Here is a 15,000-nt window from a genome sequence, read left to right as displayed (position 1 = left end):
CTCATCACAAATTAATATTTAGGTGATTGTAGATTTTGATCTCTATACAATTTGTATGGCTATTGGTCCTGTTGATAAAAAATATATATTTAATGAATAAAAACAGGAATCAGATCAGTGAATACATCCATGCCACCATCTGAAAGCACACAAGCACACACAAACACACATGCACAGTCGCACTCACACATGCATGCATGCATGCACGCAAGCAAGCACGCACGCACGCACGCACGCACGCACGCACGCACGCACGCACGCACGCACGCACGCACGCACACACATCCTGTATTGTAGAACCTGAACTGAATAACCTACAAGTACATGACATAGAGATTTAATAAGCACATTGAGAACATCTGATCTACAAGTTTGTGCATTTGTGCGTGCGTGTCCCTGATGAGTATCAGAGACTAGTGAGTTAGGTAGGTGGTACAGTTCATATGCGTAATGTCTCTCCCGAGGGGCCAGTCATGTATTACAAACCAGCATCATGACTGCCAAGCATTCACAGTGTTGTAGAGATGGAGGGAGACAGGTTCCACCTCACTCATGAGAGCTCAATTAATTAGAATCATCGATCATTCAAAACTCAGGCTTTTACAGGAACCAGCTTGCTTATAGGCCCTGGGACCAGACCCCATGAGGAAAGAATTCACCAGCCTATGAATGTCCAATTTATTTTAGCCCTCCTACATAAATTTGTGTTCCATCAAATTAGCCTACGTTTGAGTAGACTAGATTTAAAATCCTAAACAAATCTATAAACAGATACATTTCTGAAAGTGGTCAGAATTTCAGATTTTGTTATTGAGCTTTTCACTTTGGAAAAACAAACACACCATTTTTTGGGCTAATATCTTGTTTCTTGACTTTATATTGGTCTTGTTATCCCATAAAATAAGATAATACAGGCAAGATGCAGCCGGTGTGCTGATCCAGACAGCTGTCATATCAACACCATGTTTAATTTGGACTACTATACGCTTAAACGGATGTTTTTCTCCACGACCGGATTAGTTTTGGTAATGACCGTAAGTCCATACCTAACTTATCCTTGCACACACGGGTCATTGACCATTTAAGAGACGAGGGGGGAGACAGTCGCGGCGATCAAGGATGTCATGGCAACGCCTCTCATCCAGCGCGGGCCCCCATTACGCGCCAGTTCCGCCCTCACGCCGGAGCATATTGAATAATTGGTGTGTTATTGGTCTCCCGGGGGAATGGGCATGGGTGGCGTGAGGGCTTCATAATTGGATTTATTTGTTTTGATGTGTTTTACGGGCGTTAAAGAGGGAAGACTGACACAGAGGTCGACAAACGGCAACCGTTTGTCCAGCCACACACACACACACACACACACACACACACACACACACACACACACACACACACACACACACACACACACACATTCACGGAGAAGCACCTGTTTTCGCGTGGTGCAAGCAGGCTTATTTCCGTTTGATCGATCCATGCGCATAAATTAGGCTATTTGACAGTAAAAAGACAAACTAATTATGTAGTGGTATTTTCCCCATTCTTCTCTGACTAGCACCATGTCGTGTGCTATAGACCTACTGTAGGTGGTTACACGACACTTTGTGCTTGGTGGTGCGCACGGGTCCAGACAGTGACGAGCACACAGGGCGAGACACATAACTCAATAGAACTACTAGGAGGCTACTGTACTCTCTGTTATTATTGTCTTCAATCCATGAGAGGGGCACGTCGAGCCCCGCGCGGCCCGTTTCTGATTTCATTTTAATAAGGTCAGTAATAATCGCGCGAGCCAGCCGAGGAGAAAACCGCTCCCGCAGGGCCCATTGAAGAGCGCGATGCGCGAGGCCCCGGAGGTGCCACGAGCTGACCCGCAAGCTTCACAAACAATCTGATCACGCGGCTCTGTGGTCGCTGTCCCCCCTGTCTCGTGGGACCCGCCTCGGCACGCCACACGTTTTATCACCATTGTCAGCTCTGTCACTAATAAAATTGTCCCTTCCTGCAGGCGAGCCATGTTGGGAAATTAATTTTATCTAATTATACTGATGTCACCGTCGCCTTTCAGCGCGTAATTAAAGTCTGACCTGCGAGGTACCGCTCTCATTGTTTGGAGGGGTAAAAAAAAAAAAGAAATTGAATTAAACAAATCAACTGCATTTTGGTGGTTGATTGTGTCCCTCCACCAGTGTTCAGATGCTGATACTGTGTGTGTGTGTGTGTGTGTGTGTGTGTGTGTGTGTGTGTGTGTGTGTGTGTGTGTGTGTGTGTGTGTGTGTGTGTGTGTGTGTGTGTGTGTGTGCGCGTGTGCGTGCTTGCGTGTGCGTGTCTTCCCTCCACAGCGCACGGTTCAGAAAAACGCCAAGTACGTGTGTCTGGCCAGTAAGAACTGCCCCGTGGACAAGAGGAGACGGAACCGCTGTCAGTACTGTCGCTTCCAGAAGTGCCTCAGTGTCGGCATGGTGAAGGAAGGTAAGACAAATACATCGTCTTCTCATTAGTTTACTGTACTAGATGTACGCCTGCCTGGTGCCACTGCCAAACCCTAAAAGCCTAGATTTGACCCCAAAGTCTGCATGGTGCAGTGTTATCTCTAATCAGGATATAATAGACGGTAATAGTGTGGCCTATAGCACAGTCACAGTCATCCACTCAGCTCTCTATTGGCCCCATTAATGCAAGAATAATGGGAGGTCTCATCGCAGAGAGGGACTCCCCCCTCTCTTGACAGTAATATAACTACCTGCACCTTGACACGTTAAGCCTGTTCCTTATAGTTAAGCCAAGAGAGTCACTTAGGAGCCCATCCTGTTAAAAGAGTCTCTTAGTGACCCACTGTCCTTGTTTTTGAGTCCTGCACCTGTGTGCTGGCCAGCATCTTGACACACCTGACTGCTCTCAGATTTAGCTGTGATGTGTTCGTGGAACCAGCCTAGCGCCCACACTGGCAGCAGGCCCACCCAGCTCTTTCAGTCACCATTTCACAGAGGTTTCTCACCTACACAGTCTCAGACACTAGAGTATCAGGTGTATAGGCTATACAAAACACACGCTCACGCACACAGGCTTGCACACACGCACGCACGCACGCACGCATGCACACACGCACGCACGTGCGAGCGCACACGCACACGCACACGCACACGCACACGCACACGCACACACACTCACACACACACACACACACACACACACACACACACACACACACACACACACACACACACACACACACACACACACACACACACACACACACACACACACACAATCTACTTCACTCCACTGCCACCTGCTGGCTACTAATATGTAGGGATTGCATGAAATAGATATAAATTCATGGGAAAGTAAGTTCTGCGCACTCACTCTTTGAACCCTTACATTTAGATGTATAGAAAACAACAAAATATTTCATTTGATCTCTGTCTCCAGATGAAACATCTGCTTCTGTCTCACTGTGTGTCTTTCTCTGTCTGTCTCTACTTCAGTGGTGCGTACTGATAGCTTGAAGGGACGTCGGGGCCGGCTACCATCCAAACCAAAGAGCCCCCTGCAGACGGAACCATCGCCCCCCTCTCCGCCCTTAAGCGTGCTCTCTGCTCTGCTCAGAGCCTACTCCCACTGCACGCCCCGGGACCTTGACTACAGCCAGGTACTCCTCCCTTACCTACATTGACATGGAGGTATACACTATATTGCTGTTGGGCGGAAACTTTGTAAGTCAATTACATTTGAGAAAATTGTAAAAAGAACCCGGGTTGGGTTCTCCAATGGATCCAATGTAGTTATTATTTAGTCACAAGCTCTTACTTTTCATTGGTTCAATATTTTCAAAACCCACAGACAGACTTAACCACTTTCACTTCCACTCTCAAAATGTTTCGAAATTAGCAAAAATAGCCAATCTTCAAGCTTGTAGTTCTGCTGTTTTGGCAAATTCTGCGTGACACTCTTGTATGACAAAGTAGAGCATTCATTTACGAAAAAACAAAACGTTGAAGTATGGAGATGCAAGGTTTCTGCCCGACAATATACACATGCCTCAAGAACTAATGAAAAAGTATCCCATTCACACCTTCACCGGCTTTGTGAGGAACGCGGTTGTATTCGGGAGGTACTTATCGCTCAACTCTCTTCCCTCATAGTTCAGTGCTGCCGACCCTCCCACTTCCTCCACGGACGCCCAGCACATCCAGCTCTTCTATAGGCTGCTCACGGCCTCCATGGAGACCACGCGATGCTGGGCCGACCGGCTGCCGGGATTCTCCGAGCTTCATCGTGAGGACCAGAACCTGCTCATAGACTCCGCTTTCCTGGAGCTGTTTGTCCTGCGTTTGGCCCACAGGTGAGGGAGGGGCAGGGGGAGTAGAACTGCATGTAGATGAGAAATGAGAGGAGTATGCCTGGAATGAGAGAATTACAACAAACCAGAGAGACAGTCTACATGCCCATAACTACACGAGACAGCCTACATACCTACAACTACATGGCAGTCTATTTATATCCCTTAACTACATGAGAAAGTCTACATATTGTACTTCTAACTTCATTCAGCACCCTACTTACCTATAATTACATGAATCAGTCTACATATCTAACTACATGAGACACTCTACATAATGTACCTATATAACTATAAGAGACAGTCTACATACCTATACTGCATAAGTTGATGAGAAGCATCACGTTAGTTCCTGCAGTAGTTCTACCGTATGCCCAAGCTGTAATCAGCTGTCAGTCTGCTGATTGAATAAGTGTTTGTAATCAGCCACGCTTTTCTACACACCAATCACAGCCCATTCTCATAACAAGGTGGTCCATTTATATATGGCTCCCTCCTACACTGGATCTCTGTTACTACAATGCTGCCTTACACTCTGCTGCTATTGCTGCTGCTGCTGCTGGCAAAGGTTTTCCTCCACCACCCCAGCCTCCAGCTTTCTATTTTAGAGTCTTGCATGGCTCAAAAGTTAAAGGTGGTGTAAGCGATAAACAAATATATATTCCGATTATATTCTGATAATCATCATGGCTATAGAGTGTTTGTTCAGTAATCAGGTTCTCCCTGTTTCTCCAGTTCTTTAGCAAACAGAAAATACATTTACAGATTGGGATACCAATCTTATCCAGTCAGGAGAGAGAACCCCACAAATATATCAGCTTCAATTTCATAGTGTTCCACTTCCCATTTTGTCTGCTCATTCTTTTGTTTCATCATTTCAATTTCACTTGTTTAAAGTACTGTATCCTGTATGAGTCTTTTCATCCGATGGGATACAATAATAGTATCCCGTTACCTGATTTAGCATAGCACGCTGCTTGGCTAATTCAGGGAGCATTGTAAAAGCAGAGCCATCAACGCCAAGCATGGAACTGTATTCCATTTTATATATATGTATATATATATATATATATATATATATATATATATATATATATATATATATATATATATATATATATATATATATATATAAAATATACGCCTAAATTGATTAGTCGGATTAACCACTTAACCCTGCATTATACTTTGTTGTACAATGCTGGTGCATAAGCTCACAATGTGTCAGATCCCATCATGTTGATCTGCTATTCATCATAATCGAGGCAAAGGTTTGAAATAATCGTGATATTGATTTGAGGTCATATCGATCAGCCCTATAAGTCAGAAGTGTAGCTACATGAAAAAGGTTACATAGGGTACCGTACCTATAATAACTAGATGTCAGTTTAAAAAATGTCTACAACTCACTGTCATTACTTTTACTTGGCATCTAATTCATGTTAGTTCCATGTGTCTGGTGTAGCCGACCGCTGTTGTGTTGGTGCATCTCAATTTAGGAATTTAGCAGAATCTCCAGAGTAGGAGGAGTGGATGTGAGTAATCGCCATATGAACCGAATAATGAATGGAGTCTGTAGCTATGACAGCAGCTACACCCACAGAGTTCCGCTGCTCTTGTCTGATATCTGACGCACAGAGAGCTCTGTGTGTGCTCTGCAGGCTAAAACTGTGCCAACATTGTGAACTGTGAATTGACAGGATCAATTCCATCTAAAAGCTAGTCAGCTGAGGAACTGAATAGAACTATTATGGACAAAAAAATTACATATTCAATTCAGCTGACTGAAATATAAATGGAATTGACTGAAACCTCATTGACCTCTTGTGTTAAGTGAGCACCCTGTGTGTGTGTGTGTGTGTGTGTGTGTGTGTGTGTGTGTGTGTGTGTGTGTGTGTGTGTGTGTGTGTGTGTGTGTGTGTGTGTGTGTGTGTGTGTGTGTGTGTGTGTGTGTGTGTGTGTGTGTGTGTGTGTGTGTGCGCGCGCCACTGGTGGATACCTGTGGTGCCATTATGGCTGCCCCAGCCTGTATTTGCCTCTGAATTGCCCCGGGTTACCGCTCTGCCCCTCCGAGGCATGTGGCTGGTTAAATTTATGGGACGGAGGGGGGTTGGGGTACATGCTCATCCTTTTGTGTGGGCCGTCGTCTGGGTCAGAAAACCAACACGGTCAGTCACACAAACACACTTGCCCGCACAAACACTCACATCCAACACAACCACACACTGGTGATGTAGGATCGCAACTCTTTCCTCCGGCCCCCATTGTAGAGCCAGGTGCATGGTGGGTAGGGGATAGGCGGTGGCATAGCACACCCAGCAGGAGGGCGCAACAGACAGGGACACTGACTCATTCTGAACTGAGGAATCTGAAATGTCTCCATCCAACTCACTCACACGCACGCATGTGCGCGCACACACACACACACACACACACACACACACACACACACACACACACACACACACACACACACACACACACACACACACACACACACACTGACTAACTACTCCTCTGCCCATCAGCTAAACTCCCACAAAAGAAGGAAATCACACACAAACGCAGCACTGTCTTACTTTATCCTCTTCCGTGAGAGGAGAAAGTAACACACACACACACACACACACACACACACACACACACACACACACACACACACACACACACACACACACACACACACACACACACACACACACACACACACACACACACACACACACACAGCCTATCACAGTGCTGATGTGGCCTTGTGCTGACCCTCTGTTGAACCCACATGCCTTTTGCCCCCCACCACCACCACCACCGCCCCCCGTGTGTGCAGCTGAGTACGTTTGTATCTGTCTGTGTGCTTGTTAGTGTGAGAGAGTGGAGTGCCGGATGCGTGTGTGTACCAAGTTATGTGTGTCGAGTAAATTTGCTCCGCTCCTCTGGGAGCGGTGTTGTAGTTTGTGCTCCGTTACTAAACAGTTTCTGTGGTTATTGGTTGATTACCGTGGTGATGGTGTGTAGTCTAGGGCTGGGGAGTAGCAGATATCCAGCTGTGCGTGTGTGTGTGCGTGTGTGTGCGTGCGCGCGTGTGCGAATGTGTACGCATGCCCGTGTCCACCAACCTGACGCCAACCTGTTTGCGCAGTTTTTACTTGTGTACTGGGTTCAGAAAGTATTTGCAAGTGAACCTTTGCGTTTGATTTAACTTACTTGAACAGAACCATAAAATGGCTCAAAATACTTTCTGGTGATTGGCTAATGTTTTTACACTATATTGTCTTCTATTGTAATTTATTTATTTAACCATGCACCTTGTACATATTCACTGTACTCATAGTATAGGAATATTTCACATTTCTTTCTCTAGTCTTTTCCCTTTTCCTGAAAACTGCAAATGGTGGGAGCTTGTATGACAAAAAATGTCTGCCTCTTTTTTTTTTACACCTGTACCAGTGATGTGACAATAAAGAAGAAGTTGAAGAAGTTGTGTTGCAATTCCAATCTGAGGAAGTCCAACCTGGTTGAAACAACGGCAAATTTAAATGATTTTAGGCAGCAGTATCGTAGAAGTAAGAGATTGGGCAATATAATTCCCTAGAGTAAGGCATGTGTGTACCCTACAGTATGTTCTCCAGTGGAGTAGTTCAGTCCAACAGTGGTTGCTAGTGGTCATCCTGGAAGCTCCTGGGTTTTAAGCTATGTAACCGTGAGAATGTAAAGCTGACAGACCTGACAGGGAACATGGGCGGTCAGTCGGTATTATACCGGACATGGATGAACAGGGTTTAAAAGTTTCAAAATGGACAGAGGTCTGCATTATGCTATCACTGACTGTACCTTTGACTGGATTGCAGCCATTGTTGCATACTGGATGTTTTGCCATCTAGCTTCCACCTCTCTATCCTGCCACTACAACATTAGGCTGTGAAAAAGAGGGAGATTTTCTGGGGTATCGGCAATCGGCCTAACACCGCCCCCATACAACAGATTAATACAATAATAATAAAAGTAAAAGTAATAAAATAAGTATGTCAAATTAGAATTACTTTTAATTAGACTTCATTGCATAAGTCACAATAAAAAATGTAAATAAAAAATAAAATAAAAAAATGCACAAAATTCGTCAATTAGGTTTTACATTCAGTGTGTGTGTACGTGCGTGTATGTTGATACTTGATAGCGGTTAGAATATGGCTGTATTGGGGTTTGCACCAAGCGCACTGAAATGTTGAAGTGTACCGTGGGAACGGTTTAAATAATTTTCACTTTTCAGCAGGAAACTGAGCAGAAATGGTTTGAGTGAGCGCATGTCGCTCGTCAGGCAGTGTGTCTAAGAGACTGTATTTGTGTATGATCGACTGAGCTGAATTTGTGTTTTTCTGTCTAGGTGTGTGTGTGTGTGTGTGTGTGTGTGTGTGTGTGTGTGTGTGTGTGTGTGTGTGTGTGTGCGCGCGCGTGTGTGTGCGTGTGCACGCGCACGCGTATGTGTGTGTGTGTGTGTGTGTGTGTGTGTGTGTGTGTGTGTGTGTGTGCTCTGCTGAGTGGGGGTGGAGTCCCTCTCTTAAACTATAATGAGGATAATTAGACACACACGGTATTTCATCTCCTTCTCATAACTGTTAAACCATCGGAGAGCAAATGTTTGTACAGGGTGTAATTTGAGGCTTGCCCCGTTTACCCCATTCATTCTCTCACTTTCTTTCCTTCCTTCCTTTCTTTCTCTCTCTCTCTCTTCTCTTTCTCTCATCTCTACCTCTTCTCTTTAACCAATGCCCACTGTTTGATAAAAATGTTTTCCTTCTCTCTTCTCCAGACCTCCCTACCCTGTCCCTTCCTTTCCTCTCTCCTGACCCCTGTATCTCCCATGCTAAATGTGTTGATTCTCTGCGATATCAATTTTTTAAATGACGGAATTTTAAGATATGGGAGGCTGTGCTTGAATGTAGCGCACTAATAGAGAACAGTCATTTATCCCACCCTCCCCCGATCCTGCGCTCACCCTGTATGCCATTCTCTCTCTCTCTCTCTCTCTCTCTCTCTCTCTCTCTCTCTCTCTCTCTCTCTCTCTCTCTTTCTCTCTCTTTCTCTCTCTCTCTCCCCTCTCTCTCTCCCCTCTCTCTCTCTCTCTCTCTCTCTCTCTCTCTCTCTCTCTCTCTCTCTCTCTGTCTCCCCATACATCCCATCCTCTACATTGGCGCAATGGGACGGTGGTGTGTCGTGAGTAAATGATGGTTAAATACATCTGAGAAGGTTTTTCATATCCTCATTAAGGCTCTGTGTTTCCACTGCACACCACAAGCATGGGCACATTAAACCAGCCATTCACCTAAACACACACACACACACACACACACACACACACACACACACACACACACACACACACACACACACACACACACACACACACACACACACACACACACACACACACACACACACACACACACACACACACACAGACGCCAAGTATTCACACAGCAGCCCTCTGCCCTAACCCTTCACCCCACACAGCCACAAGGAAACGCAGGAATGTTTTAAAATGCTATAATTTGGAAAATACAACCTTAATCAGCTGCATGCCTGTGTTTGATGTGTTTGTTTGTGTGTGTGTGTGTGTGTGTGTGTGTGTGTGTGTGTGTGTGTGTGTGTGTGTGTGTGTGTGTGTGTGTGTGTGTGTGTGTGTGTGTGTGTGTGTGTGTGTGTGTGTGTGTGTGTGTGTGTGTGTGTTGTGTGCGCCCCGTATGTGTGTGCACTGTGCAGCAACTGCCACTTTTTCTCATTGTAGTTATTGTAATTGTTTCCTTGCCCCGTGTCTTTGACCCTATTTACTGTACACCGGTGAAAGAGTGGCTTTTCAGCAGAACAGAACTCTATCTGAACAAAATAGTTGTTACTTTTCAATCAGGCTTTGGATCCGGTGTGTTAAGATAGATTTGACATTTTGAAAAAGGAATTCCCCATGTTGTTATGTTACACTTATACACTTACTTATTACTCGAGCCCTACTTTTCCCTCTACACACCAAATATCTTCTCTGACAATAGCTGATACAAGCTCATAATGCACCGCGTTGTGAGCTTGTAGATCGGCTATCTTCGAATAGTCGCTCCAGAATAGGGATGCTAGGGTTCAAGTGGTATATGTTGTGGAGGCTATACTTCCAGAAAAAGAGAAAAAATTAAAAACCCTGTGGGATAACAAGATGTACTGTATCTCTCTGTCGTTCTCCCAGGTCCATGCTGTCAGAAGACAAGCTGGTATTCTGCAATGGCTTGGTGCTGCACAGGTTCCAGTGCCTTCGTGGGTTTGGAGAGTGGCTGGACTCTATCCGGGACTTCTCGACCCATCTCCAGAGCCTAAACCTGGACGCCTCTGCCTTTGCTTGCCTGTCTGCGCTGGTGCTGCTTACAGGTAAATAAATGCAAAAGATATCAAATCAAGGGTTCAAAAGAGAAGGAGTTAGTTTTTAATTAAATATATTTCTAAAGTGGATGCAATGAATAAACAAAGGAAGGGCTTCCTTGCATAGAAAGGAATGAAGTATCTGTGTCACAAAAAAACAAAAACAAAACTGTAGTATCTCATCTTCAAAAGGTGGAACAAATATCACAAATAACAAACAGGTACAAGGAAAAACACATAATATAGGATTTATATGTATTTATACTTTTCTCACACACAGACATACACAGACTCATGCACATAGATAAAAGAATACAGACATCCATTCCCCCCTCCCCCCTCCCCTTGCTCTCCATTGTCCAGAGATTTGCCTTTTGCTCATTCAGTGGGACAGTGATCAGGTGGATGTGTCCACTTTGACGTCACGGATGCTCTCAAATGCGCCCCTGTATACCTACGTGTTCACACACCTCCGCTGGCAATACGAACTCGATACCCAGAAGCACCTGCTGCACCTGTCACACACCTGCCCCTCTAATCAGTGTGCAAGTGTGAAAAACCTGGACGCACACACACTCACACACGTGTGTGTGCCCAACCGTGCATGTGACGAGGCTAGAAAAAAGGCCCTTGGTATAGTACGGGAGTTTGGATGGCAGTAAAGACAGGCATATATTTAATTGCACGTGTGCCCAAGGTGAGAGGAGAAACTCCTTCAATTAGGTCCACTCATCTCTCTCAGAGGTCATTCTCACCTGCTCCAAATGGTACATTTGTAGTGGTTGCAATACCCCCCCCAACACACAAATAGTCTCTTCACCTCAAGCCCTGTCCCTTCAGTCTCACTGCTCCACCCCCATCCTCTCTCTCTGGGGGAGCACTTAACTCTGTGCCTGATCGACCAGCTCACTGTGGAGCGGGGCTCCGGAATGGCGTTTGCGCTGCTCTCAGTGGCAATCCGCCACCTCGGCAAAGCACAGCGCGCACTGCCACCGCAGAGCCCGCTGGAGCTACCGGGGGCGATCGACCGCCTCAGAGTGGCCTGTGCAGAGAGGCGGGCCATCGATCCCTCTGTAGGAGCCTGCACGGAAAGAGAAAGAAAGGACGGGGCAAATGGAGAGGGAGGAGAGAGAGCGTGTGGCGTATGAGGGCGCTGAAAGTCAGGGTGAAAGGACGGCTGGAGTGACTCTGCAGCGCCAAACACAGAGCAAACAAAAGAGTCACATAAACAAACAATAAATAAGCCTCAGATAATGGATACTTCAAACTGAGTCCAGTCTTACAGCCTCCTTTCCCTGCAGAACATACAGTTTTGTAAGTGCGTGTATGTGTCTGCGTGTATGTGTCTGCGTGCATGCGCGTGCGTCTATGTGTATGTGTATGTGTGTACGCACATATACACAGCGACTGGACACCCTGTTCTCTGCAGAATGAGTTAGTGTCACATTAAGCCTGGTACAAGTGCCAGTGGAGTTGCTATGGGCAGCGGAGCATGTGTGTGTGTGTGTGTGTGTGTGTGTGTGTGTGTGTGTGTGTGTGTGTGTGTGTGTGTGTGTGTGTGTGTGTGTGTGTGTGTGTGTGCGTGAGACTAATTTAATTTGGCTGCTCACATGGCCGAATAATCGGCTAATTGTTGAACACTTGTGTTTTTGTCAATGTCTTAGATGGCAGGCAGTATTTGTGTGCTTCTCTTCGTGCAAATGTTTATGTACGCTGTGCGTACGTGTGTGTAGAGTGTGTGTGTGTGTGTGTGTGTGTGTGTGTGTGTGTGTGTGTGTGTGTGTGTGTGTGTGTGTGTGTGTGTGTGTGCGTGTGCGTGCGTGTGCGTGTGTGTACACAGTGTTCAGAGGACTTATTAAGTTAGAGAGTGTATTGATCTGCAGTGAGTGGGCCAGGTTAAGGCCTGTTAAGAACATGAGCGATACGGGCTAATGAGGTGCAATTCAGTATAAAACAAGATGTACCTAATGCTCTTTCAGCTGAATGAGCCCTGGTGCACGTGTGTGTGTGTCTGACGTATGGTTTTTAATGTCTCTCTTTGTCCGTCCACAGAGCAAGTCCCAGGCCTGAAGGACTCAAAGCGGGTAGAGGAGCTGCAGAATAAAGTGGTCTGTTGTCTCAGAGACCACTTGGGCTTTGGCCCCTCCTCTTCTTCCTCCAAGGCCACGCCTCCCCTGGGTCGCGTGCTGGGCGTTAAGGCGGAGCTTCGCTCTCAGAGGACCCAGGGCCTCCAACGAATCTTCTACCTGAAGCTGGAGGACCTGGTCCCACCCCCGCCTTTGATTGACAGGTTCCTGGACAACCTGCCCTACTGACATGTGGGCTGACTCCACTGACAAAATGCACATGTCCTGTTTTAAGCCTTGACCCCTGGAGCACGCATACACATCCAGCGGAGAGCCTGCCTCTCGCAGAGCAAGAGACAGAGAGAGCCAATCAAATGCTTTTCACTCAAAAGGGCAACCAATCAAGAGCGCTTTTCACTCAAAAGGGCAACCAATCAAAATGCTTTTTTCTCCCCCCCCCCCACATATGAAAGGCAATTACCCAAAATGCTTTACCACGTCTTATTTAATCCTCCTGTAATTCCTCGTGTGAGGAAAGGACGAGGAAGGTGAGGTGGACACCGGGAAAATTACATGAGACTTTTTATTGTCCTCTCTCAGGCTAGGTGGCAGCTCATCTGGATCAAAACAATTAGGAAAAAGAAGACCACCGCAGTGTACGAGCGCAGTGTTCTGGCCTGTCTCGTCCAGCCATAGGATGTTGTCGGGGCACGGAGGGCAGGAGTGATGGATGCAGGCTCTGCGACAGAACGTTTTCAAATCTGACGATGTCCCAGGGAAACACAAGCTGCCACGTGGCTCCTGGTTCCTCCTGTGAGAAGAGAGGATGGGGATGTTTTGTTATTAAAATTCATCAGCACACTGCATGTGCGTATGTGAGCATAGATACCACAGTGGCATCTCCAGGACAGAACATCATAAGGAGGGGACACAGATCATTCATAAACATGTTGAAGTGGCCATGGCTCTTGTATCTAAGTGCAATTTCTTAAGTGCTATCTTATTAAAAAAAGAAAAAAAGGAACACACAGAGAAGGAACTATTTCATTTCAAACTCTAAATTATTTTAATACTAAGACACAACCTGTACTGTCAGCAGAGAGACTCTATGTGGCTCTAGAGAGCAATGGAGATACTGTGCACTAACGATTGATGACTGAGTCACCCAGACTTGAACTTGCTGTAGTATGTTTTTTTTTTGTCAATCTTTTTTTTAATTTTATTAACTCGTTTTGAAATTAGAGGTTAAGTTGTATCATGGTGGAACGAACGCGAGCGAAAATTCGGCTTCTAAAGCACTTAACACCCCCGAGCGGGGAGAAAAGCACAGACACACACCCTGCTGTACCTGCTCCCCGTTGGAGGGAAGGCAGCGAGACAAGAGGGTGCTCGACAGATAGCTGTATGGCCAGGGGTGAAACATTCCGCAGTCATGCTCTTTTTTTGTATTTGTTTCCATAGTGGAGGCCGTGTGAGCGTGTGGAGGACAATTGTTGCATACTGTCTAGGTGTGTATGCCTAGAGAAGCAGGATCATATGCATGGTGTGTTATTAAGCTGTTACAGAGCTGTCATAATGTCAAAGCAGCTCGACCTTGTATTTGTGTCTCAGACCGTGGCTCTATGGGGATGTCCCCAGGCCTCCACCACCCACTCACACACTCACGGCAGCAGTTTGAAATATGAAAAAAAAGAAAAGAAAAAAAAAGATCTATAGATATAAATATAAATAAATATAAATATATATATATATATATATATACAAAACTAATATTTTGAAGTGTTTTTAGCTTTTTCAAATATTGTGGTACGAGTTGTGCATTGTTTTTTGAAGAAGAGAAACAAAAAAAGAAAAAAAAAGTTGCTGTTTTTTAAATGTCCCTCTTTGGTTTGAGTTTCCTGTTCGATTCTTTTTTTTTGTTTTCTTTCTTTCTTTTTCGGTTCACTGGAGTTTCTGTTCAGCACTTTGGAAATCATAAACTAGTTCTGATTATCCGGCCCCCGATGTGTCCAGCGTTTTTATGCTTGTTGTTTCACTGCTGTTTCACATTCAATGAAAACAAGCTGAACCCCAAGATGCATCAGACCTTTTCACAAGTGAGCAGGTGACGTGTGCGCAAGAGTGTCCGTGTGTATACGAGTGTCTGTGTGTATGCGCACGCTAGCATGTGTGCCTGCCAGCCGTGCCTGT

At 45.6% G+C, this 15,000-nt stretch overlaps 1 protein-coding gene across 4 annotated transcripts in view; it reads left to right on the top strand.

Annotated features, from left to right (window-relative positions):
- Positions 1-14,803, top strand: part of nr4a3 (nuclear receptor subfamily 4, group A, member 3) — a 27,686-nt gene extending 12,883 nt beyond the window's left edge. For all 4 annotated transcript variants that reach the window (XM_084053730.1, XM_084053731.1, XM_084053729.1 and 1 more), the window contains 5 exons: positions 2,346-2,475; positions 3,492-3,655; positions 4,149-4,348; positions 10,575-10,753; positions 12,797-14,803. In XM_084053730.1, coding sequence (XP_083909856.1) covers positions 2,346-2,475; positions 3,492-3,655; positions 4,149-4,348; positions 10,575-10,753; positions 12,797-13,059 — 936 coding nt within the window. In that variant the 3' untranslated portion in view covers positions 13,060-14,803. The remainder of the gene's footprint in view (positions 1-2,345; positions 2,476-3,491; positions 3,656-4,148; positions 4,349-10,574; positions 10,754-12,796) is intronic.
- The last annotated feature ends 197 nt before the right edge of the window (positions 14,804-15,000 follow it).

Source organism: Gymnoscopelus microlampas, assembly GCF_963454915.1.
Source record: "Gymnoscopelus microlampas genome assembly, chromosome: 3".
NCBI lineage: Eukaryota > Metazoa > Chordata > Actinopteri > Myctophiformes > Myctophidae > Gymnoscopelus > Gymnoscopelus microlampas.
The sequence above is the reverse complement of the archived record's forward strand: the minus strand, read 5'-3'. Positions and strand labels throughout refer to the sequence as shown.